Source organism: Leucoraja erinacea, chromosome 21, assembly GCF_028641065.1.
Source record: "Leucoraja erinacea ecotype New England chromosome 21, Leri_hhj_1, whole genome shotgun sequence".
Lineage (NCBI taxonomy): Eukaryota > Metazoa > Chordata > Chondrichthyes > Rajiformes > Rajidae > Leucoraja > Leucoraja erinaceus.
The window spans coordinates 10,898,318-10,922,831 of record NC_073397.1 but is presented as its reverse complement, the minus strand read 5'-3'; the positions used below and the strand labels follow the sequence as shown (position 1 = coordinate 10,922,831).

General features: G+C 41.7%; 2 protein-coding genes across 3 annotated transcripts in view; both read right to left on the bottom strand.

The window, feature by feature from the left end:
• Window positions 1-3,763: 3,763 nt before the first annotated feature.
• On the bottom strand, window positions 3,764-11,834 carry rps21 (ribosomal protein S21). Of its 2 annotated transcripts, XM_055652105.1 has the most exons (6): window positions 11,693-11,832; window positions 8,550-8,645; window positions 8,406-8,469; window positions 7,293-7,364; window positions 5,277-5,332; window positions 3,764-3,834 (listed from the first exon to the last, which is right to left on the bottom strand). In XM_055652105.1, exons 2-6 carry the CDS (start codon window positions 8,597-8,599, stop codon window positions 3,825-3,827), a joined length of 252 nt encoding a protein of 83 aa, XP_055508080.1. In that variant the 5' UTR covers window positions 8,600-8,645; window positions 11,693-11,832; the 3' UTR covers window positions 3,764-3,824. The 2 variants fall into 2 exon arrangements, with proteins under 2 accessions (XP_055508080.1, XP_055508081.1); XM_055652106.1 differs by lacking the exon at window positions 3,764-3,834 and having other exon boundaries at window positions 5,273-5,332; window positions 11,693-11,834.
• Window positions 11,835-19,161: 7,327 nt separating this feature from the next.
• Window positions 19,162-24,514, bottom strand: part of LOC129707239 (CDK5 and ABL1 enzyme substrate 2-like) — a 31,367-nt gene continuing 26,014 nt past the window's right edge. The window contains exons 7-9 of the mRNA XM_055652103.1: window positions 24,061-24,164; window positions 22,907-23,114; window positions 19,162-21,483 (exon numbers count right to left, since the gene is read on the bottom strand). Coding sequence (XP_055508078.1) covers window positions 21,343-21,483; window positions 22,907-23,114; window positions 24,061-24,164 — 453 coding nt within the window. The 3' untranslated portion in view covers window positions 19,162-21,342. The remainder of the gene's footprint in view (window positions 21,484-22,906; window positions 23,115-24,060; window positions 24,165-24,514) is intronic.

The window sequence follows — 24,514 nt, the reverse complement described above, 5'->3', positions numbered from 1 at the left end:
GGTAAATTTACCCCCAGGGGGTATATTTCGCCTATCCAGGGGGTAAATTTGTTAATTCTGGATTTGTGCATATTTTTTCTCATTGACTGACTGTGTTTGGTTCTGGTATACCTGTATCTGTTCATCATTAGTTGTTCATGATGTGTTCTAAAAAAGTTGCCTGGGGTAAACGGGATGAAAAAGGCTGGGGACTCCTGGATTAGATAAATATGGCTCAAACACAAATGGGACTAGCTTAGATGAGGCACCTTGGTTGGCACGGATGGGTTGGGCCCTAGGGCCTATTTCTGTGCTATATAACTATCTCCTCAGGTGAATATTCTCCTTCATTAGGACAGGCAAAGCCTTCAATTGCCATTGTAACCCACCTTAATGGGACAGTCTAGTCCTATTGCACTTAATCCATCGCCCAGAGTAGGGGAATCGAGGACTAGAGGAAATAGGTTCAAGGTGAAGGGGAAAAGATTTCATAGGAATTTGAGGGGTAACTTTTTCACACAAAGGGTGTTGGGTGTATGGAGCAAGCTGCCAGATGAACTAGTTGAGGCTGGGACTATCCCAACATTTAAGAAAGTTATGGGCCTGTCCCACTTAGGCGATTTTTCAGCGGACTGCTGGCGACTGTCAAAACAGGGAACTGGAACAGCGACTGTCAGAGTGGAACACACACACACACACGTCGCAAAGGTGGGGGGGGGGTGTGAATTTTTGAGACAGCGCTCACCCCGCTTGCCCCGTCTAAAAATTTCACACGGCGCAAAGCCAAGGTGATATAGACACACACCGCGATGAACAGGAAGGTTGGCGCTGTAATTAACACGGCTAGCAGTGTACGGTAAGTCCTTTAAAAGAGTGGGGGAGAGGGAGTAGAGACCTTTATGAAGCCAGACAACTTTTAATAAGCCAGAGATACACAGCTGTGAAGTTCGGCAGACATTTAACTTTACCGGTCGGTTATGCTTGGTTCTGAAAACTCTGGCTTACTTTTTTCCCCCCCAATGAGCCAGAGATTCACAGCTATGAAGTTCAGCGGACATTTAATCATCAGCAAAGGCAATTAACTAAAACTATCTCGACTACCTACAACTACATGGCGACTCCACTACAACTGCACCCACGACTACAGGATTATCGATTAGCTCCATGGCGACCAATTATTGGTCGCAGAAAATATTTCAACATGTTGCAAAATTTGCGCCGACCATACTGAGGCTGTGACTAGTTCCCAGAATGTGGGAACTCTTCGCGACTATGAAGGAGATTCACCAGAGAACATATGGCGAGCAGTCTTCTGTACTCGCCTAAGTGGGACAGGCACATGGATAGGACAGGTTTGGAGGAATATGGACCAAGTGCAGGCAGGTGGGACTAGTGTAGTTGGGACATGTTGGCCGTCCTGTTTCCACACTTCATCACTCTATTACTGTTGTTTCACCTCGCTGGATTAGGCTTCTCCATACTGTCCTTCACCGCTTCCTTTACTATGCCGCTTTTCCCTCTTCAGTCTCAATTTTGCAGGAACACTTCCTGTAACATGTAGGAAGGAACTGCAGATGCAGGTTTACACCGAAGATGGACACAAAATGCTGGAGTAACTCAGCAGGACAGGCAGCATCTCTGGACAGAAGGAATGGGTGAGATTGTGGGTCTCGACCCGAAACGTCACCCATTCCTTCTATCCAGAGATGATGTGGGGCTCATGTTGTCGACCTCCCCGTGGTGAGCCCTGTCAACTGATCTCAGTCAGGCGAACGACAACAGATACAGCAGCAGCGCTGCAGCTTGGCGCCAACCCGGAGCATGCGCCCTTTTTAAGGCGGGCACCTACGGAAGTCGAACCGGATGGCATCACACTGCTGCAGACGCCTGCTGCCTCAAACGCAAGAAGAGATGCTGTCTGTCCCACTGAATCACTCCAGCATTTTGTATCTAACTTCCTGTAACATACTGGCCCAATATTCTCTCCTGGCCCAACGTTTTGAAAATATGAGACAAATACTTGTCCAATCATTTTCTCCAATTTGGCAGTATTGTACCCCAAACAACCTTCCTCGATAAAATTGCAATTTGCATGAAAATTGCTTCCTCCAGCCTACTGTATTCTGTGTTTAAGAGGGAACTGCAGATGCTGGAGAATCGAAGGTTACACAAAAAAGCTGGAGAAACTCAGCGGGTGCAGCAGCATCTATGGAGCGAAGGAAATAGGCAACGTTTCGGGCCGAAACCCTTCTTCAGACTGATCGGGGGCGGGGGTGGGCGGGGACAAGAAAGGGAAAAGGAGGAGGAGCCCGAAGGCTGGGGGGTGGGAGGAGACCGCAGGGGGGCTGAGGAAGGGGAGGGGACAGCAAGGACTAACAAAATTGGGAGAATTCGATGTTCATGCCCCCGGGATGCAGACTCCCCAAACGGAATATGAGGTGCTGTTCCTCCAATTTCCGGTGCTGCTCGCTGTGGCCATGGAGGAGACCCAGGACAGAGAGGTCGGAGACAGAGTGGGAGGGGGAGTTGAAGTGCTGAGCCACCGGGAGGTCAGCTTGGTTATTGCGGACCGAGCGGAGGTGTTCGGCGAAACGATCGCCCAACCTCCGCTTGGCCTCACCGATATAGATCTGCTGACATCTAGAGCAGCGGACGCAATAGATGAGGTTGGAAGAGATGCAGGTAAACCTCTGTCGCACCTGGAACGATTGCTTAGGTCCTTGAACGGAGTCGAGGGGGGAGGTAAAGGGACAAGTGTTGCATCTCTTGCGGTTGCAAGGGAAAGTGCCCGGGGAGGGGGTGGACCGAGAGGGAAGGGAAGAATTGACAAGGGAGTTATGAAGGGAGCGGTCTTTGCGGAAGGCAGATATGGGGGGAGATGGGAAGATGTGGCGAGTGGTGGGGTCACGTTGGAGGTGGCGAAACTGACGGATTCTGTTACCAGTTATCAATTTTAAAATGCCCCATTTGATTTTATCTGTCAGAAAACACAGTATAACTCTATACGGTAAGCATGTTTCCAGTGTTGTAATGAGTGGTATATAAACCACTTAATACTGAAAGAAAATGTGTAAAAACATAGAACTGGAAACGGGCCCTTCGGCAGACCCTAACCCTACACCACCCATTCGCACTAGTTCTATGTTATTCCTTTTTCTCATCCACTCGCAACACATTTGGGACAAATTACAGAGAGCAATTAACCTTTAGTTATTCAGGTTTTAAATCTTTTTAAATTCAATTGAAATGTCTAGATTGGGATGAACCTAGCAAAATATTGGTAGTCATATCAAAAATGGCAGTATTAAACAGATTATATTTTAAGCTTTGTAAATAAATGTGGCTGTTAAATTACGATTGTTAACATAAATGGCTTTGGTAAAAGTCTATTGAAAACAATAAGTCATCCATGGCTACAATAAGGAAATGAACCCTCAAGATGCCAGCACCACAATCCAAGATTGTCCTTAGAGACACTCAAGAAGTGAATTATCTTTTTCGTGAAACAGCAATCCAAAATCGAGGGCTGCAAGATCAGCAAGGACTCATGTACAAGTCACAGAAGGCAAAAAAACTAAGAGAATACTGACATTTGTTGTTCTAATAAACATTTCAGCAACATGTTAAATAACGATATGAAAGCAATTGAACCTAAAAAAGCAGAGCAGACCCATTCAATTGTAAAGATGTGTTCTGTGTATAATGCAACAATGTTACTTGTTCAATGTAAAATATTGACCATTGACTTTCTCAGTCGTACATTATAAAACACAATTGCCATGAGTTTTGCTCAAATTTTTATTTCTCTACAAACATCAGCGTTTCCAAAACACATCTTCTGTTTGTTAGACAGCCCTGCAAAAGAAAGGGACACATATTAAAAATTCTGAAAATGAGCAAGATTCAAATAATTGTAGGTTTTAATTAGTCAGTGTTATACAGCATAGAAACTGGCCCTTCAGCCCAACTCATCGATATCAGCTAAGTTGCCCCATCTACGCTAGTCCCATTTGCCTACATCCCTCTAAACCTTTTCTATCTATGTATCTGCCCAAGTCTTTTAAATGTATTATTTTATCTGCCTCAACTACCTCCTCTGGCAGCTCATTCCATATACCTAGGTGCAAAGGTTATCCCCCAGGTTCCTATTAAAACTTTCTGTCCAGTTCTCAATTCCCCTACCCTGGGAAATTGTGCATTCACCTTATCTGCTCTATTCATATTTATATACCTCTGTGAGACCATCCTTTGGCCTCCTGTGCTTCAAGGAATGAAGTCCTAGGTTGCTCAATCTCTCCTTGTAGCTCAGGCCCTCGAATCCTGGCAACATCCTTGTAAATCCTTTCAGCACACCTTCCAGCTAATGATATCCTTCCTATAGTATAATAACTAAAACTGGACACAATACTCCAAATGCGGCCTCACATACATCTTGTACAACTGTAACATAATAACCCAACTTCTGTACTAAATATATAGGAAGGAACTGCAGATGCTGGTTTAAACCGAAGATAGCTACAACATTTTGGAGTAACTCAGCAGGACAGGAAGCATCTCTGGAAAGAAAGAATGGGTGATGTTTTGGGTTGAGACCCCAGTTCAGACTAGACTAAAGAAGGGTCTCGACCTGAAATGTCACCCATTCCTTCAGTACTAAATACTCTGACTGATGAAGGCAATCTCGGAGTTGTACCTCTGCCTCCTCGAAACAATCCCACATTTTAAATAATATACAAAAGAAAACATGAAACACAATAAACAATTACAAACTTATCAGCTGGATTATGCTTGAGTCTTCAATGAGATTAACAAGATGTAGGAACACAAGGGGAACATTTGAAGAGAACGAGAAATAGTAGCAGATTCAAGACATTTCTTAAATTTCCAGATCAAATCCACTGGAAATGGGATCAAGATTTTTATCATCCACTGAAAATTAGTTCAGACATACGTTAATATAAACAGAATACTGGAACTAGCAACTGAGAAACAGAGTTACATTCCATGTCAATAACTTTCATTAATACTTGGCATATTAATGTTGATAGTTACAAATAGAACTTGTTAATTTATTTTCTTATGTCCTAGCTGATCCAATGAGTAATTGCGCTATTTTCTTTTTTTTTAATTAATTTTGTGGCGTGTCTTGGATTCACAGTACATTTCTTGTAACCAGAATTGTGAGTAAGATCCCCCCCCCCCCCCCCAAAATTTTTAATATCTTGAATGATAAAAAATACAACTAGGCCCATGCAAAAGAAAATCACGGCGGACAAGAGGTTCAGAACTTAACTTACTTGGCCACAATCCCATCATTCTTTGCTAGCCTCAGGATACAATCATCTGATTCACCCTGGTAAGAAAAAGAGTGAAAATGTAGAATAATTCCTCACATGCACACAGGACAGCATTGAGCTGTTTCCAAAAATGAATGTGTAAATGTAAAGAAACGCTGTGGTCTGCGCAGACAGATAAAATTGCATTTTATAAAGATAGCTCAAGACATATACACATGAGATGCCACATAAGTTTCATGCAACAGGGCACCGTGTCAAACTTTAGTCTTCTGACTCTCAAGCAGCTATTCTTGTTATGAATATCTCTATTCGATACGATAGAAATGTATTTATCCCAGGAGGGAAATTGATCTGCCAACAGTCATAAAAACACAAAATACACGAAACATGAAGTTAAGTGACTAGTGGAAAGGATTGGGCATGTGCAAAGATTGTGGGGGAGGGCAGTTATTGGTCATAATCATTACAGACAGTAATAACAAAAGGCTATTCCCTCTCAGTGTGGATCAAATGCTGCTTCAATTAGGAGTAAATAAAATGTTGTTGGGAAGTTGAGGCACTGAAACATATAAGTCTACCTGTCTGCAGATCCCTCTTCCCACACCCAGAACTATCACTTTGCCCCTAAACAATCTGGAGATTCGCCGCTTAGTAATAAGTGATTTGAAAATGAGAATCGGTGAATAAGATGCAAGAGGCAATAAGAAAGTACTTCCTTTTACTGAAATCAAGATTTTCATTGTATCTGTAGCTCGCCATACTTGTGTATAATAAACTCCACATGACTTCTCCCTCAAGTTTTACCAATAGTGTTTTAAGATCATGAGGGAATAGAGTAGATTCATAGTATTTTATCCAAAGTAGGGGAATGAAGAACCAGAGGACATAGGGTTAAGGGGAAAGATTAAAATGTCAGTTGTAGGGACCACACAACCAACGCCCAGCTCTATGGGGAGACTCCACCTCTGACCAAGGTCAGGCGAAGGATGAGGCTCGCTGGTCACTGCCACGGCCACCCAGAAATGCCAGCAAACAAGGTTGTGCTGTGGGAACCCGCCTATGGAAGGCATGACCCGGAACAGCCAATCAAGACGATGCTGAAGACGTTTATGGAAGACGCATGTGTAGAGACAAAAGAGGAGCTTGACAGCTGCATGGAGGACAGAGATGTGTGATGCGTCCGTCACCTTGCCCGTCGGAAACCAGCACCACTGCATCGTTAATGTTTTCAATGATGATGATGATTTGATTAAACTCTGAGGGGGATCTTTTTCCACAGATGGGTATATGGAATGAGCTGCCAGAGGAAGTAGTTGAGGCAGATACTATAACAACATTTAAAAGATACTTGGAGAGGTACATGGACAGGAAAGGTTTAGAGGGATATGTGCCAAACAGGAACTAGGGCAGCCTGGTCATTATGGGCAAGTTGGGCCTAAGAGCCTGTTTCCATACTGCATGACTCTAAATAGCTAAGCCAATACACTTTTACAGAAAACCAACTAAAGTTGGAGCCATTTTGTAATTAATAAATCTTTGTGCAGTGTATTTGTCTGAAGAAGGGCACGTCACCCATTATTTTTGTCTGCAGAGATGCTGCCTTACCCGCTAAGTTACTCCAGGACGTTGCATCTATCTCCAGTGTATTTAATATGGACGATCAAAGGGTCCACTCAACCAAAAGCTATTATTTTTAGTATTTTTCCCCCACATTTAGTTTGTGCAAGCTATCAGGATGAAACGTTCAACATGGAACTTTGAACCTGTAGAGTAGGTTCTCATTCAAAAGTATTAAATTAGCAGATGCACATATGTCCATAGCAATTGCATATCAGTATATTTCTGTCTGTAATGATTATGGTCAGTAACTGAACATGTGACTAATAGAAATATGCTTAACACAGAGAATAGGGAGTCAGAGTCGTTTCATCCGTAAGCAATCCAGTAGCGTACAAATTATGAACAGACAAAAATATTCTGCAAGTAAAATTTTTATTTTTGCCAATATATACATACCATCCTACGGATAGCTCCACAGATGGCATAGGTTTTGTGCTGTCCATTGAATCTCCCAGTCACTTTATCAACCTAAGACAAAGTATTTCAACAAAAAACAATCTAATTACAAAAAAAATATCGGGGGAAACCTGAAAATAAGTCGACAACCAAGCCAATGTAAGAGGGGTAGTCTGGATGATAAAGGCTGTGTCTGGAATAATGTGAAAATGAATAATCAAAATTCTCAAGATTCGGCAGGTAAGAAATAGTTAGCACTTTAGTTTGCTAACTTTTCATTGGAATTGGAGTAGGCTTTATATTAATCAAGTTTTAAGTTGCAGAGAATGGGGAGGTGCAGAGTGAATCTTATATTTAAACTTTCTCAGGCATACATTTTAACATCTTGTTGGCCAGCACCACCGACCATCATGCGTGTCATTTCCCCACCATCAACTCTATGAGACTTTCCCCTTTGCTCGGTTCCCTTTTCTCCCTCTTTTTGCGTGACCTTCCTCATCGCAGCAACTTAAAACGTCCACTATTTTGACAATAAGACACTAACTTGAAACGTTAGCTCTGTTACTCTCTCCACATATGCTGTCCAACCAGTTGAATTATTTCTAATATTTTCTGTTTTCCTTTCTCAGCGTTTGGGCTGTTTTTTCCCCTCTCTGTTAACCTTAGATCAGTGTCTGCTAACTTTTGCATCGGAAACACTTTCTACGTACTTAAACAAAATCATTCATTTTGAACAAGTTCCCACAAAACCAAACAATTAGACCCACTCCCACTCATTCTTTGCGGCCCAGTAAAAGTGTCACTTTGGGTGTTACTGCAATACTCTCAAATGCTTGTACTTTACCTATTGCCACCCCAGGTTTCAGAAAGATTAGGACTTCAGATCATAGCAACCGTGTAAAAAGATTTATTTTGGTTGCATCTGCTGCTTTTGCTGATTTCTTTAAACCTGTCCATTGTGCTTTGTCACTATTTTTTTTCATTTAAAATTGTTCTAGATATTAGATTCCATTAGTTCTAGATATTGTGTATTTCCAATACCACCAAGACAACCTCCCGCTGTAGAAATACTCATTCTATTCTAATATTCTAATCTACGAAGGTTTAACTCACATCAGCAAGATTCATTTGAATGGAGGCATGGTCCTTGGCACCAATGATTCTGTTGCTAGCAGAGCTAAAAGACAAAAATCGACAGATCAGTGAACATAGTCAGCGCCTGTAATGCAGTTCACCACATGCGTATATCATACCCACCATTTGCGTGGAACGTAAAGATCAACAAATTCTCCCGCATCGTTCTGCATGTTGGACAGTTCAGTAGGTGGCCTTGTATTCAGTTATTGTAGAGATCTAGAAATGTCAATAGGAAAACATTAGTTAGTTGTTTCTTTTGTCACACTTCAATTGATTAAGCCACCCTACTTTTATCAATTACGGAAACAGTAAAACACTTCCTTTATTTTATCTCTATTTTCAGTATTTGTGGAACATTTGTTCAAAACTATATGAAAGTTATAGTTAATTGGTTGGAAAGACTGCCATGAGAATAGGAATGGTAAGAAAAGCAAGGAAGTACTTCCCAACAGAGAGGTGCAATGCTGAAAATATGGGTTTGTAGAAGTCTATTCTATACTCACTGTAAAGAGCGGAAAGTGAGTTTATTGAAACATATGAGACTCAGAGCGACTGATACGGTTGCTGCTGAAATAATTTTTCCTTGAGTGGGGATATCAAGAAAAGTAGCTAGACACAAAATGTAGGAGTAACTACGCGGGTCAGGCACCTCTGGAGAAAATGTACAGATGACGTTTCGAGTCAGAACCCTTCTTCAGACCGATTCAGTCTGCTGAGTTTCTCCAGCACTTTCACCTTAAAACTAGATGGCGAGGCCGCTGGTCTGCACCAGTGAGCCATTTTCCACCATCCATCACAAGATGCAGTTGACGTGGCTATTGCAGCTCACATTGTAGGCTCTGCCATCAGCTCTTTCTTCCGGCTGCTGCCAAGGACAAGACACACTTGGTCATTGTGGGGCCCCTCTCATCAGCTGTCGCATCTTCCTGTCGGCCTTCGTCGTGTCCTCCTTCCCGGCAGTCGCCGATATCTTCCAAGGTTGAGTGTGTTCATTCTGGGGAAGGAGGTGGCGGTGGCCGATAGGATCCAGAAAGATAGGCGGCTATTTTATCTTTTGAGCCAGCTCCACCATTTGCGGCCAGCCTTCTAACTCAATATCATACCCCCATTCTCTCACCGTGCCTCTTACTGCCTTGTACCTAGCAATCTATCTTTTTCTTATGCTGTGTCAGCGATTTGATCTCCCTAGCATTCTGTGGTCGTGAATTCCATGTGTTCAATGAGTGAAGAGAATTCACTGCTTTTCTAACCAATGTTTGTTTTAGAGATAGTGCGAAAACAGACCCTTTGGCCCACCGAGTCCACACCAATCAGCGATCCCCGCACACTAACACTATCCTACGAGGGACAATTTATAGTTATAGTTAACCTAGCCAATTAATCTTTGGAGCATTGGAGGAAACCGAAGATCTCAGAAAAAAAACCCACGCAGGTCAGACAGCACCCGTAATCAGGAATTGAACCTGGGTCACTGTCGCTGTAAGTCAGCACCACCCTGCCACCCAGTATATTTTGAAACCCTTGGTTTCAGACACCACAGCCAGGGGAACCATCTTCTTAGCATACCACTCACCACGCCATTAGAATTTTCTATTTTTCATTAAAATCTTTTCTGAATATTGAACACGCCTGGGTGACCCAACCTCTCCTCGTGACAGTTTTGCTGTGCTTGGAATTAGTCCAGTGAATTCCAATGCACCCCTTCTGTCACAAATATATCCTTTTGTTGTTGGATAAAGAGACAGTACTCAAAATGTGATTTTGCCAAGACCCACCAGTCATTACTGCTCGTTAGATTTAGCTCTTAGTGCTAAGGGAATCAAGGGATATGGGGGGAAAAAAGGCAAACAGGGTACTGATTTTGGACGATCAACCATGATCATATTGAATGGCGATGCTGGCACGAAGGGCCGAATGGCCTACCCCTGCACCTATTTTATATGTTCTCAAATCCTCTTGTAATCCAAAAAAATCAGACCAATGAAGGGTCTTGACATGAAACATCACCTATCCATGTTCTTCAGAGATGCTGCCTGACCTGCTGAGTAACTCCAGTGCTTTGTATCCTTTTTTGTATCCGAAGCAATGTTGGAAACTTGACATTTAGTCTTCTCACACAAATCATTGATTTGGATCATATATCACTGTTCACGCACGTTGCAGTTAAAATTTGCACTGCAAAACACAGGGCCCTTTCCTGAATAAATGTTCTTTATTATTGACTCGACTGAGTCTTAATCCTTTCAAATAGTATCGTTCTTTGCTGTGGTTGCCATAAAAGCAAATTTTCCAGTGTGCGACTTTAATACCTTTGACATCTACGTTCAAAAACTGGTCACTCCCAGTCCTCACCAATGACCTTTATCATCTTTCCAATGGGAAACAAACCAGGAATTGCAGACCTGATGTAGACTCAGAGTAAGGGATTTACCCCATACTTGCCACCACTGCTCATGAAAATTCAGTAGAAACATAGGGGAAACACGTGTAATGCTTATTACACCCTAATTCCGTGTCTACATTAGGACCAGCAATGCAGGAAGCACTTGGCTGAATTGACAGTGTCCTGCATTTGTCCCCCTCCAAAGGTGTCTGTCTAAACTATTTGCAATTGGTTGCATTCGTTACTCTAACGAAGACGGGTATTGACGGCTTTCTGCCGAAAGTTTGAACAAACTTTGTTCGGTGTTGTGTGATCTGATAATTATTGGAAGAGCGAGGGGTTTATGTCCACTGTTGGAGAATGATGTTCCTCACATGCAGGTGATTGAAGTAAGTGACCAACCATGATGTCGCTGTCACATAGCCGGGACCTCACTGTCATGTATCCCGCGGGTCATCCTAAACTCCTCAGATCCTCCGGGAGCGCAGGGACAACGCGGAGAGATGGGCTTCCCGGTGCCCATTAGTACAGATGTCAGGGGTTACGGGGAGAAGGGGGGTTAGATCAGCCATGATTGAATGGCGGAGTAGAATTGATGGGCTGAATGGCCTAATTCTGCTCCTAGAACCTCAGGCCGGGCCCCAGAGGGGGAAGTGGCGGGGCCTCGGAGGGGGGAGTGGCGGGGCCCCGGGGAGAGAGCATCAGGCCCGGGCAGACACGCGGCACCCCGCTCCTACACCCAGGCCTCTCACATCCCATCGTTATCCGGCCCGGCCGGGGCCTACATCTTTACCGCCGCCTCCCGCCCTCCAGCGGGCTCCCTCCCGCCAACGCCCGCGGCCCCGCTCCGTCTCCTCCCCGCTCCCGATCCCGCTCTCACCTCCACGCTAATGGCCGACAGCGGCAAGAAAGGGGCTTCAGCAGCGGACGTGACGACCAAGGGACCGCGCGCACCACCGTCACTTCCTGCCGGGGTGCGTGCGCACTGAGGGGCAGCGTCCCTTCTGCGGGGCAATCCATGGTCTGGCCACTTCAAAATAGCTAGTTTAGTTTAGTTTAAAGATACAGCACGGAAACAGGCCCTTCGGCCCATTATTGTCATGTCCCAGATAGAACAATTAAATTCTTATTTGTAGCAGCACAACAGAATCTGTAAACATACTACACTGTAAACAATATATTAAACGAGAAAAGTTCAGACTGTGTGTGTATACACACACACACACACACACAGTCTGAACTTTTCTCGTTTAATATATTGTTTACAGTGTAGTATGTTTGCACGTTCTCCCTGTCACAATGTGGGTTTCCTACAGATTTTCAGGTTCTCACTCACATTCCAAAGGCTTGCGTAATTGGTCTGTAAATTGTCTCTAGTGTGCAGGGTATGAAAGGACATGTTGCCCTTCTGTATTGTTTGTTTTTTATGTATATAATATATGTATACACACACACACACACATATTATTATATACATAAAAAACAAACAATACAGAAGGGCAACATGTCCTTTCATACCCTGCACACTGGAGACAATTTATAGAGACCAATTACGCAAGCCTTTGGATTGAGTGAGAACCTGAAAATCTGTAGGAAACCCATTGTGACAGGGAGAACGTGCAAACACCACAGAGTGTCAAAGGCTTCAAATTCATGGGTGTGCATATCTCTGGAGACTGACCACCCCACCATCGAAGGGATCAATAAGAGTCACTGTCTGAAAAAGGCAGCCAGCATCATCAGAGACTCACACCACCCCGGCCACGCTCACACTCCTGCCATCAGGAGAAGGTACAGGAGCCTGAAAACTAGCGTCCAGGTTCAGGAAAGCTTCTTCTCTACAACCTCCAAATAGGCTCCTAACTATATGGATAGACACAAACAGCTGGAGTAACTCAGCAGCATCTCTGGAGAGAAGGAATGGGTGACATTTCAGGTCGAGACCCTTGGGTCGTGTTCTAAAAACCTGTGCGGAACAACTGGCGGGAGTTTTTACGGACATTTTCAACCTCTCACTTCTGAGGTCTGAGGTCCCCACCTGCTTTGAAAGGGCATCAATTTTACCGGTGCCCAAGAAGAGTAAGGTGACGTGCCTCAATGACTATCGACCAGTGGCACTAACGCCAGTGGTGATGAAGTGCTTTGAGAGGCTGATCATGGAGCAAATACCTCGACAAAAACCTGGACCCACTGCAGTTCGCTTACTGCCACAACAGATCAACGGTGGATGCGATCTCGCTGGCCCTCCACTCCGCACTGGACCACTTGGACAACAAAAACTCATATGTCGCTGTTATGGACGATTACAGCTCGGCACAACAAAAATCCCCTCAAATGGTTACCAAACTCGCAGACTGGGTTCTGCTTCATCCCTCTGCATTCAACAACCACAGACCAGTCGGTTCGTATTGGTGGAAATGTGTCAGCCTCGATAAAAATCAGCACGGGAGCACCTCAAGACTGCGTGCTCAGCCCCCTGCTGTACTCACTCTATACCCATGGCAGCGTAGCGAACCACAGTGCGAACTCCATCATCAAGTTCGCTGACGACACCACTGTTGTGGGACGTATCAGTGATGGGGATGAGTCAGAATATAGAAGGGAGATCGAGCTACTGTCCATATGGTGCCAGCGCAATAACCTGGCCCTCAACACCAGCAAAACCAAGGAACTGATTGTGAACTTTGGAAGGAGTAGGAGGGGGACCCACAGCCCCATTTATATCAATGGGTCGATGGTTAAAAGGGTCAAGAACTTCAAATTCCTGGGCGTGCACATCTCTGAAGATCTTTCATGGTCTGAGAACACCAACGCAATTATCAAAAAAAGCTCATCAGCGCCTCTACTTCCTGAGAAGATTACGGAGAGTCGGTTTGTCAAGGAAGACTCTCTCTAACTTCTACAGGTGCACAGTAGAGAGCATGCTGACCGGTTGCATCGTGGCTTGGTTCGGCAATTTGAGCGCCCTGGAGAGGAAAAGACTACAAAAAGTAGTAAACACTGCCCAGTCCATCATCGGCTCTGACCTTCCTTCCATCGAGGGGATTTATCGCAGTCACTGCCTCAAAAAAGCTGACAGTATCATCAGAGACCCACACCATCCTGGCCACACACATCTCCCTGCTACCTTCAGGTAGAAGGTACAGGAGCCTGAAGACTGCAACAACCAGGTTCAGGAATAGCTACTTCCCCATAGCCATCAGGCTATTAAACCTGGCTCGGACAAAACTCTGATTATTAATAACCACTTTCTGCTATTTGCACTTTATCAGTTTATTTATTCATGTGTGTATATATTTATATCATGGTATATGGACACATTTATCTGTTTTGTAGTAAATGCCTACTATTTTCTGTGTGCTTAAGCAAAGCAAGAATTTCATTGTCCTATACAGGGACACATGACAATAAACTCACTTGAACTTCTTTAGACAATTGGGGGCATTATTTTTTACTTTGCTCTACTATGCAAATTTGTCTTTTGTTTTTACACACTTTTTCTGTTGTTTATGATGGGTTTTACATATTTGTTGTGCTGCTGCAAGTAAGAACTTCAATTGTTCCATTGCAGGACATATGACAATAAACCACTGGATAGTATGCTAGATATGGATCGAACCCAGGTCTCTAATGTTGTGAAGTTGCAGCTGTACCACTACCAGCTGCACCTCTGCACTGTCAAAGACCCAGTGGAAGATGCTATTGTTGTATCACTTTGAAAGTACACAAATATTTTTTGTACGGATAAAATAAAATGTTAAATACTTGCTCCACTGATGAACATGTGCAAGATATGGGGCATTACAGATATGTTCTATTCTTCATACCAATAGCTAGGTATGTTACAATACTTACCTTCAGCGGCGCTGCAATTCTGCCACTGGCCGTGTGCGCGATTTTGGCGAGTTTGCGGGGGGGGGGGGGGGGGGGGGTTAAAACGCATTTTCTTTCCTACCTTGTCCTGGATTATATTTGGTTGGAGTGCAAGCTTTTGCTGAAGAATCGTTCAGACGGGCGTTTTGTCTATTTGTTTTTTGTTTTGTTTTTTAAATCGCCCGACTTGTTCAGCACTGGAGTCATTTTAAAATCAGCTTCTAAAGCCGTCAACGCCGACGGATTTCATGTAGGTGACAGGTAAAAGAAACTGTTTATTTTTACGTATAAAAGTGGTCCTTAGTTCACATTTTAAGTTGCGAAACGGTGATTTAGTCCCCATACCAACCGACAGTGTTTTTCATGCAGATATGGGGGTCTAAATCTCTCCAAACCGCAACGTTCCAAATGGTTGCGTTCCAGAAAAACCCACGCGCAAGATGATTTAAATGGCCATTAATTTACAGGTATTAAACATTAAATTCCTTCCATTTGGCCTATAAATCCATGACAATGAGATTTAAAAATTATGTTATATTGTGAATTCTTGTGTGAATGTTATTTGGACATTTAGGCTATTTAAAAATGTTAATCTATTCTTAAGAAATTGATAGATGTTTAGATCTAGTAATTACATTTTGTAATTAGCTACAATTAGGTAACTAACTAATTATATGCTTTAATTTCAAGTCATCCAAGTAAGATTGTTTCATATTTGTTTCAGAATGCTTCAATCTATAATAACTGAAAATGTCTTTTAGTTTTCTTAATTTTTAAGAAAGTTATGGCCATTTGACTGTCCTCGATCACGGCTTTTGTGTTAAGTCAATGGAAAAGCAATAGAGAACAAGATGCTAATTTCCGAGTATGAAAATGGCCGTAACCTTTTTAATATTGAAGATATGAAAGTGAATTAGGTGACAAATTAAACTTCTTTTTATGCTTTATCTGATGGGATAAACGACAGACTTGATTTTTAAAATCTCAAAATTTTGTAACATTGCTACAATAGCTAACGAATAGGCTGTTTAAAGTTGAATCACAATTTAACATGATGTCATCACTGTTTCACTAATTTTGTGTTGCACCGTAAGAGGGTAGGTTAAGGACATTGTCAATGTGTCCCATACCCAACTGTGAGCACGGGCAATGGTTATGGACTGCATTGTGTCTCAAATAGAGTGTGGAAAAGTCATCCAAGCGTTAAAGTGACACACTGGGAGAAGAATGTTGCAGCAGCTCGGAATGTAAACAAGCTTGATATCTGGTACCATAATAGGATAAATTGGCAAGAAAAATATTTCAAAACTCTACTCTAAAAGTAGAAAGAACATCCATCAGGAAACTATGCAAAGTTGATAGTGAGGAAAAGATATATAGTTAGTACATACCGCCGTCATGGTGCGCGTGGGTGAAAGGAATGAAAAACACAAAGAAGTTGAAAAAAATTAAAAGAGTACACAAGGCAAAAGTGAAGTAAATCGATGTAGGAAAAATATAAAATTGACAACTAAATAAAATCCCAAAAAGTTTAATGCTCAGCTACCAGTCACAACATTTCTCTCCATACCAAACTGTTAGTAGAGGTTCAGTCCAATACTTTCCAGTCGGGGTGAAAGGTAAAGTTGTTAAGATTCAGTAACCTTGGGTTACAAAGACAATTAAAGCTTTGATCACGGAAAAATAAAAAAATATATGGCAGGTACAAGTTTGAGAGAATCTCTTGAAGAATTTAGAGTACAGGAAAGTACAGGCAGCACAGTGGTGCAGTGGTAGAGTTGCTGCCTTACAGCGCTAGATACCCAGGGTCTATCCTGACTACGGGTGCTGGCTATACAGAGTTTATACATTCTGCCTGTGACCGTGTAAGTTTTCTACAGGCGCTCCGGTTTCCCCTCGCATTCCATAGCATGCAGGTTTCTAGGTTAATTGGCTTCTGTAAATTGCCCCTCATGTGCAGAGTAGAATTAGTGTGTGGCTGACTGCTGGTCAGCATGAGCTTGGTGGGCTGAGAGGCCCGTTTCCATGCAGTATCTCTAAACTAAACAAGATGAGGTCAAAAACATTGGCAAGATTAGGGCGTATTCAAAGACATTTTTCTAAGTGTATCTGGAGCAAGGGAGTATCTGTGGAAGGGTGGATTCCATTAGTAACTAAAGGGGATGATCTATGTGCGTGCCAGGCAATATGGATCAGTTTCTAAATTAATACTTCTCATCTGTAGTCACGAAGGACAAGAGCATGGAACATAGTGAGTTCGGGGGTGGGAGTATGTGGAAAATCTGGAGCTGGTCAGTATTAAGGAAGAGGTATTAGAAGTCATATGATGCATAAGAGTTCATAAAAGCCCAGGCCTGATGAGATCTATCCAGATTGTTAGGAAAACATGGGAGGACATGCTGACCCTGAAGGGGAGATTTGCAATTTTGTTTATTTGAGAAGGGGATCAGGGGTTAAGAAAGGCTGGTGAAACGTATTGGTGTTAGGTAGATTGTTGGAGAGAATCCTAAAAAAATTATGTACATTTGCAGAGGCTGGGGTGATCAGGGATAGTTAGCATAAGGGTGGGTCATTCACCAGTAAATGTTAGGGCACTAAGGAATGTTGCTGAACAGAGACCTTTGAGCTAACGTCCATAGGTCTCTGAAAATGGCAAAATGGTAGATAGGGTGGTGAGGGCATGTGGCATGTGTGCTTACATAGGTTGAGGCATTGAATATAAAAGTAGGAACATTATGTTGGAAACATTGCTTGCACACCTTAATTATTTATAGTCTTAGACCGACACAACACGGAAACAGGCCTTTTGGTCCAACTCGTCCCTGTCTGTCTTTTTTTTATTTTTTGTCTAGTTAAATGTAGTGTTTGGTGTTTTTTAATAGTGTTTTTAAATGTGTACATGTGGGGGGCGGGGGGGGAGGGGGAAACTGTTTAAATCTCTTCCCTGTTCGGGAGACCCGACCTTTTCCCTGTCGGGTCTCGGTTGTCGTTGGGGCCTAGCACCGTGGAGCAGCCTCCAACCTGAACGACCCGGGGGCTCGGGAGACTGCGGAGCTGCGGACTACTCACCATCGTGGGGCTGGCCGGCCTCTGCGCGTGGGGAGCGGTGGTGACTCGCTGCTGCGACTCGATTCCTGGGGCCCGGAGGCTCCAGCAACGCAGCCGCAGGTCCGGTGAACTGGGACATCGGGAGCTCGCGGGTCCGGGGGGAGAGACCGCTTCCCGGAGCTCCCGCAACGCGACTTCTCCAGCCCGTGTCGCGGGGTTGTAACGACCCGGACCGGGACCGTACATCACCTGGCCGTGGGACTCACCATCGCCCGTGGGGGTTCCAACCTTGTACTTTCAGACCGGGAGCGGGGCAGTAAATCGCCCCGCGCGGCCTAAAATGGCCGTGGGACTTATCATCACCCGCCTGGGGGCTTGGACATCGGGAGAGAAATTGAGAACAGGGGAGAGAAAAGACTTTGCCTTCCATCACACTGGCTTCACTGTGATGGATGTTTGTGTGAATTTAATTGTGTGTATGTCTGTAGGACATTGTCTTTGTTTGTATGGCTGTGGAAACAACATTTCGTTTGAGTCTCACTGGGGCTCAAATTACAATAAATTTGTATTGTATTGTATAACCATATCCCTCCAAACTTTCCTATCCGATACGATAAAACTTTAATTGTTCCAGGAGGGAAATTGATCTACCAACAGTCATAAAAACACAAAATACACAAAAAGGATTGGGGATGTGCAAAGAGTCACTCTCAGTCAAGCCCACAACAGAAGGGGGAGGAGTTGTACAGTTTGATAGCCACAGGGAAGAAGGATCTCCTGTGGTGTTCTGTCCTGCATCTTGGTGGAACCAATCTGTTGTTGAAGGTACTCCTTATGTTGACCAGTGTGTCATGGAGGGGAAGAGCTGTATTGTCCAGGATGCTCTGCAATTTGAGACTTGTAATCTGGTAAATATACTGTTTATTCTGAGAAATTAAATTCTATGCACCTGGCATCAAACCATTTATATTTGCAGGTTCATCTCAGATTAAAGAGATCTAAATTAGAGAAAGCATACAGTCTTTTGGGGACAGTGACATCACAGCTGTTCCGTCATTTGTAGGATTTGAATATTGTGACTTGAGGAGTTTGACAATCATAGGATTTATTTCAAGACTTGTGCAGTCATATTAAGTGTCTAGCTTCCCAAGATTGCTTCCTCCATTAATTATTTTGCCAGACACTAGTGGTTAACTGGTACCTCGAGTGATCTTGAACAGCACGATTAAGGAAAAATACATGTCTCAGTAAAAATGGAAATATGTTATAATTTGCATCTGAAAAATACATTTCATGAGCTCATATTAAGAAATTAAATATTAAGGAATTACCATCTAAATATTTGACGACTTAATCAACTGTACATCTGCATCAGTTATAGTCTGAAATTAAAATCCATCTGGGAAAATAACTAGACCGAAGACTTGATTATATTCAAAATTGAATTTTTTACTTCAAATATTGCAGTTCCACTAATACAAAATGAATAAAAATATGCATATAAGCCCCAAGATGGTCATATTGTGCAAATAGACAACTGAGAGTTCATACTTCATTTAGAAGTACACTTATGCTTCTTAATTATCTACAGCAATGACAACCCGTTAGAGAAATAACCAATTTAATTTCCCATGGTCGATAAATAAAAGAGCACATTACTTTATAAACCAATTCAATCTGCAGCACCCGTGTAGCAAAATCATTTGTATTTTCAGTTAAATCAAGATAAACAAAGAATAGAAAAAAAATGCGAAGGCTTAATCTAAAGTTACAAAACATAGTTAAAAAAGTTGGGTTAAAACTGAGATGGGGTTGAATTGAGATTGAAAGCATACACTTTGCATTTTCTAAAAAACACCTTAAAATGGCAAAATTAGTACTTCGGGTATAAAAAGTAGGAAAAATTATATTTGGTCATTAGATATTGTTTGGAGCTTCATTGAAATCATTTGGATATACTTGGCTTTTGTTCCTTCAAGATTAAGATGAAGAATTCTCAGATTAATTGCAGTGCAATCTTCTTCTGGTAGGCAGGCAAGAGAAGGGGAAAGTACATAGTGGGAAGGTATAGTCCAAAATTTAAGAGCAAGGCCAATTATATGTAAACTGTTACATAGAAAGAAGAATTCTGGAGCACATCCCACATGTTGTGGATGCTGGGTTATTGAAGTTTTTTAAACATGGAAGTAGATGGAAGGGTCTCGGCCCATCGCTCCATAGATGCTGCTGCACCCGCTGAGTTTCTCCAGCTTTTTTATGTAACTTGGATATTTGTGAAGTTGTGAGGATGAATGGATACAATAAACAGATCAACCTTGATCCTACTGAGCAGACAGACAGACTCAAGTGTTCAAATGGCTTGCTTCTGTTCCCATGCTGGTTGAAAAAAAGAACGGATAACAATACAAAAGCAGCAGAGTATTGTGCTCTTTTCACAGTTTTTGTCTGATCATGTGATCATAGTTTGCTCACTCTTGGTTCTGATATCAATACCTGAAATGGCTTTGCACTGTGAAGCCACTAAACAAAATGTAGACCAAATGCAAAATATTGCAGATGCTAGCAATCTAAAATAAAAAATAAACAAAGTGCTGCAACAGTCATCAAGATACACAGACTCTAAGAGACAGGAAGGAAGAGTTAACTTTCTATTCTACACTTCTGATGAGGATTCATCAATTTAAAACATTAACTCTCCTTTCCTGACTCCACAAATGCTGCCCGACCTGCTCAGTCTTTTCAGCATTTGCCATTTCTAATTACAAAAATATTATACTCTCACAGACAAGGCAATATGTCAAAATGTAGAAGCTAAATAAACTTTAAGGACAAGGTTAACATTTAAATATTAAATATTTGCCAATATTACCATTCTTAAAAGTGGAAAACTGAAAGCTGGTCTTCAATATTATTTTCCAAACTACTACAATCTAGAAGACCCTATTAATTACACCTATTGGTAACATTCAACTACATGAATGAAGATGTAAACAGGAACAAGTTATTTTAGTTTACATTTCACAAACAAGATTATGAAAAATAATCCAATTTTACTGAAGACTGCAGAATGGACAGCTGAAATGAAATATTCAAAAAATATAGTTCAAATATTATCTGCAGAGCACTATAAATGTGCTTCATTTAAAATCTCTAACATAGAGTGGTGGCTTCTGTGCAACTAACAGCAGAGTCGCTTTTACCACTACAGTAGCATAATGCTTGGAAGAACAAATAGCGTGGAACAGGCTATCACAGTGAAGACAAGTCACCATATAGAAAAGTGCTGTTGCCTATTATTAATTTTTTGGTAGTTATTACAATCCCTAGCCATGTCGCACATGACTGGTCATTACACACATATACCTTCACAAGTTTCACCCAAATATCAATAAAGGTGCTTTAATGAAAAAATAGAAAAACTGGCACAAATCAACTTCAAGAAATCGGATGAATCACCAGTAATTGTGGCCAACTATTATAGTTGTTTCTTTGTTACTGTGTTTCTTGAGTTAATAAAGAAAAGTAAAATAAAGACATCAACTAGTGCAGCATTTTAAGGAAGAACTTCTTGTTCCTTCCAAGTCAGTGTCATCTTCAGAAGGAATGTAATTAGGATTGCTGGACAAGACGCCTGTAGTGAGGTAACACTTTTTTCTCCGGAAGGTAAAGGCCAAACTCTAAAGCCACAAGTGTTGTGAACTCAAAACAAACCAGCTCCTTTGAGTTCAATCTTAATCGCTCTTCCAGTTTCTGTGTACAAAGATTGATAAAAGTAATTCAGTGTTACAAATACAAAATATGTAATGCACCCATCAACTACAAGTTTTCAACAAAGAAAGACTGATGTATATGCAGAACTGAGGCATAGCATCAATGGATTACATAAACTAAAAATGATGTACGTAAAACATCATTGCATCAGGTTACTCTGTTTAGAAACATTTGGGCGGTGCAGATAAAAGTAAATTGACAGAACTATCCGTTCTATCATTATAAGGTTTTCAGCATGGACAATAGATGTTTTTTAAATTGATGTATTGCAATCTGATTAGGATTTGTTGTGTGTCTATTGAAGTTTACATTTTGTATTTGGACTATATTTAATTGGATTATTTTACAAGACCCCTCACACCCCAACCATGGACTGTTTGCCCTCCTCCCATCAGGGAGGCGGTACAGGAGCCTCAGGTCACGTACCAGCAGGATGAGGAAAAGCTTCTATAACAACACAATCACACTGCTGAACTCGGAGCCCTGACGATAGATTTCTCTGGTCCCTCCGTCCCCCTTTGTTTAATCATTCTGTATTTCCTGATCATTCTGTATCTTCTCTTTCTATTTTTTTCTTGTTTTTTTTTTTCTCTTTATGTACAACTACTACGGACTGACGCAAAACTGCATTTCGTTGTACTGATACTTGTATTTGTGCGATGACATTAAAGTTGAATTGAATTGAATTGAATTAAAAACTGACTTAAAATGGTTGAAAATGTGTTACTTGAAGTATCAACCACAATAGGTAGTGTACCACAACAATTTGAGGCAATTGATCCTAGAGTCAGCGTAATACTGCATGGAAACATGCCCTTCGGCCCACCTTGCCTTCACCGTCCAACACTAGTCCCACCTGCTGCATTTGGTCCATATCCATCTAAACCTGTCCCATCCATGGATTTGTCAAATTGTTTCTTAAAAGTTGTGAGAGTCCCTGCCTCAACAACCTCTCCTGGCTGCTCGTTCCATACACCACCCATCCTTTGTGTGAAAAAGTTACCCCTCAGATTCCTATTAAATCTTTTCCCCTTCACCTTAAACCTATGTCCACTAGTTCTCCATTCCACTACTGTGGGCAAGAGACTCTGTGCGTCTACCCAATCTATTCCTCTATATCCGACCAGATACTGACCAGAGGATCAGCACAGTTGCGCTCTATAGTTCTGAGATTTACACTGATGTTTATAATTATGGTTACGATTAAACTCAAGATGTGTTGATGTGAATACTGATAGGGATCAACTTGTGTGTACTTATAATGTATGCTTATGTACATAGTTATTCATTAGTTGGTGATACAAAACTATTTTCCTTCTACAACTATCCTATCTGTTTTTTTAAATTAATTCCATTGCAACACGAGACAATTGGTCAGCTTGATGTAAACAATTTTACTTACATCGATCAGATGTTTAACTTCATGTTTCTTGAGATCACTGCTGATTTTGGCTGCTAGTAGTAAGCAGGCACCAGAGCAAAGCTTTCTGTTCTGCTTATTGATTCTGCCTTGGAGTACAAGCTTCTCAAAATAAACAAATGACAAAGCCACAGTACAAGGTTCCAGATTACATTCTTCTGCCAGGTTCCGCATTTCTCGTTTTTCAGACTACGGAGAAAACAGAAAATTGCATGATGAAGCCATGGGTAATTTTGGCTGATGGTTTAAACTAATACATCAACATCAATTCTTTTATTTTGTTCCTTTCCAAGCGCTTCATGTCTTTTCTTTCTGAGTACTGAGCCTTCCCTAGAATTATAGAACAATAACTAACTTCATATTCAGTAAGAAACTATCTTGGTTAATAATCAATCTTAATAACAGAACGTGATGACAAACTTTGGCACTGCGCTTGGTATTCTTGGTTGTACCAGGTTTTATATCACAAGTATCTGGTGTTTTAATAGTAAATATTACAATTTGTTCATTGTCACTCCAGCTTGACTGATGATTTACGATGCCACTGGAGACTGTGTATTTACTGACTTTATTGGAAATCTATCTTTAGATCATAATGCTAGCACAAGCTTCTACTGAAATGGATTTTATTGCAATAAACTACTTGGTACCACAGAATGCAATGCATGGACTAAAGATCTAGGATTCCACATTCTGGGTCAAAGGCAATAAAGAGTACTAACTTATTTTAAATTGACATAAGCAACCAGGAATTGACTATATAGAAATACATTGTTCACACTGCATATTGTGACTTGGTAAATATGACAGCCACTTTGGACAAAATATGCTCCCACAAACAAAATGAAAACTACCAGATAATCTATTTGTTCAGTATTGATTGAGGAAAAAAAAATGTTTGCCAAGACATAAAGAACTTCTCAGCTCTTCAATAAAATAGTGCCAAAAAAAACCACAAACAAAATCCTAATTCCATCTATGGAAGAAAAGTTTTCTTAAAAGTACAATGTAAAAGTACATGGTGAAAAGAGCAACTTATGGATAAAATTCATTATATGCTTAGTTTTTGTTAAACAGCACTATTTCAAGAATGACATTTCAACACTGAACATGCCATTCATTAGCTAAGTTACCTTCTTATCTTACTAAGTGTCAGCTTAATGTGAGGAAATTTTTCCTTGAATGTTTCATTCATATCCTTTTTCAGGTCAGATGGTTTTACGTATTCAATCACTGTTGTCTGGCAAAAAGCAAGAAAATTCATTCATGAAAAATGATTGTGTTTTGATAATGTTGAACATTAAATACATAGAATCATTGAAACATTCAGCGCGGAAATAGGCTCTTTCGGCTGACCTCATCATGCCCGCCATGTTGCCCACCTATAATCCCATTTCCCTGCATTAGGGCCCGTACACCTCTGTGTCTGTCCTATTCAAATACCCATCCAAATGCCTTTTAGTTGTACCTGCCTCTACCACCTCCTCTGGCACCTTTAGGATTTCTCTCCTCTCACCTTAGACCCGTGTCCTTGAGATATACAGTGCCCTCCATAATGTTTGGGACAAAGACCCATCTTTTATTTATTTG

Coding starts and splice junctions, on each gene's coding strand:
- rps21 (XM_055652105.1), bottom strand. CDS start 8,599: ATGCAGAACGATGCGGGAGAATTTGTTGATCTTTACGTTCCACGCAAA. Junction 8,470..8,549: donor CTTTACGTTCCACGCAAATG/GTGGGTATGATA, acceptor TTTGTCTTTTAG/CTCTGCTAGCAACAGAATCA. Junction 5,333..7,292: donor GTGGAGCTATCCGTAGGATG/GTATGTATATAT, acceptor TTTTCTTACCAG/GGTGAATCAGATGATTGTAT.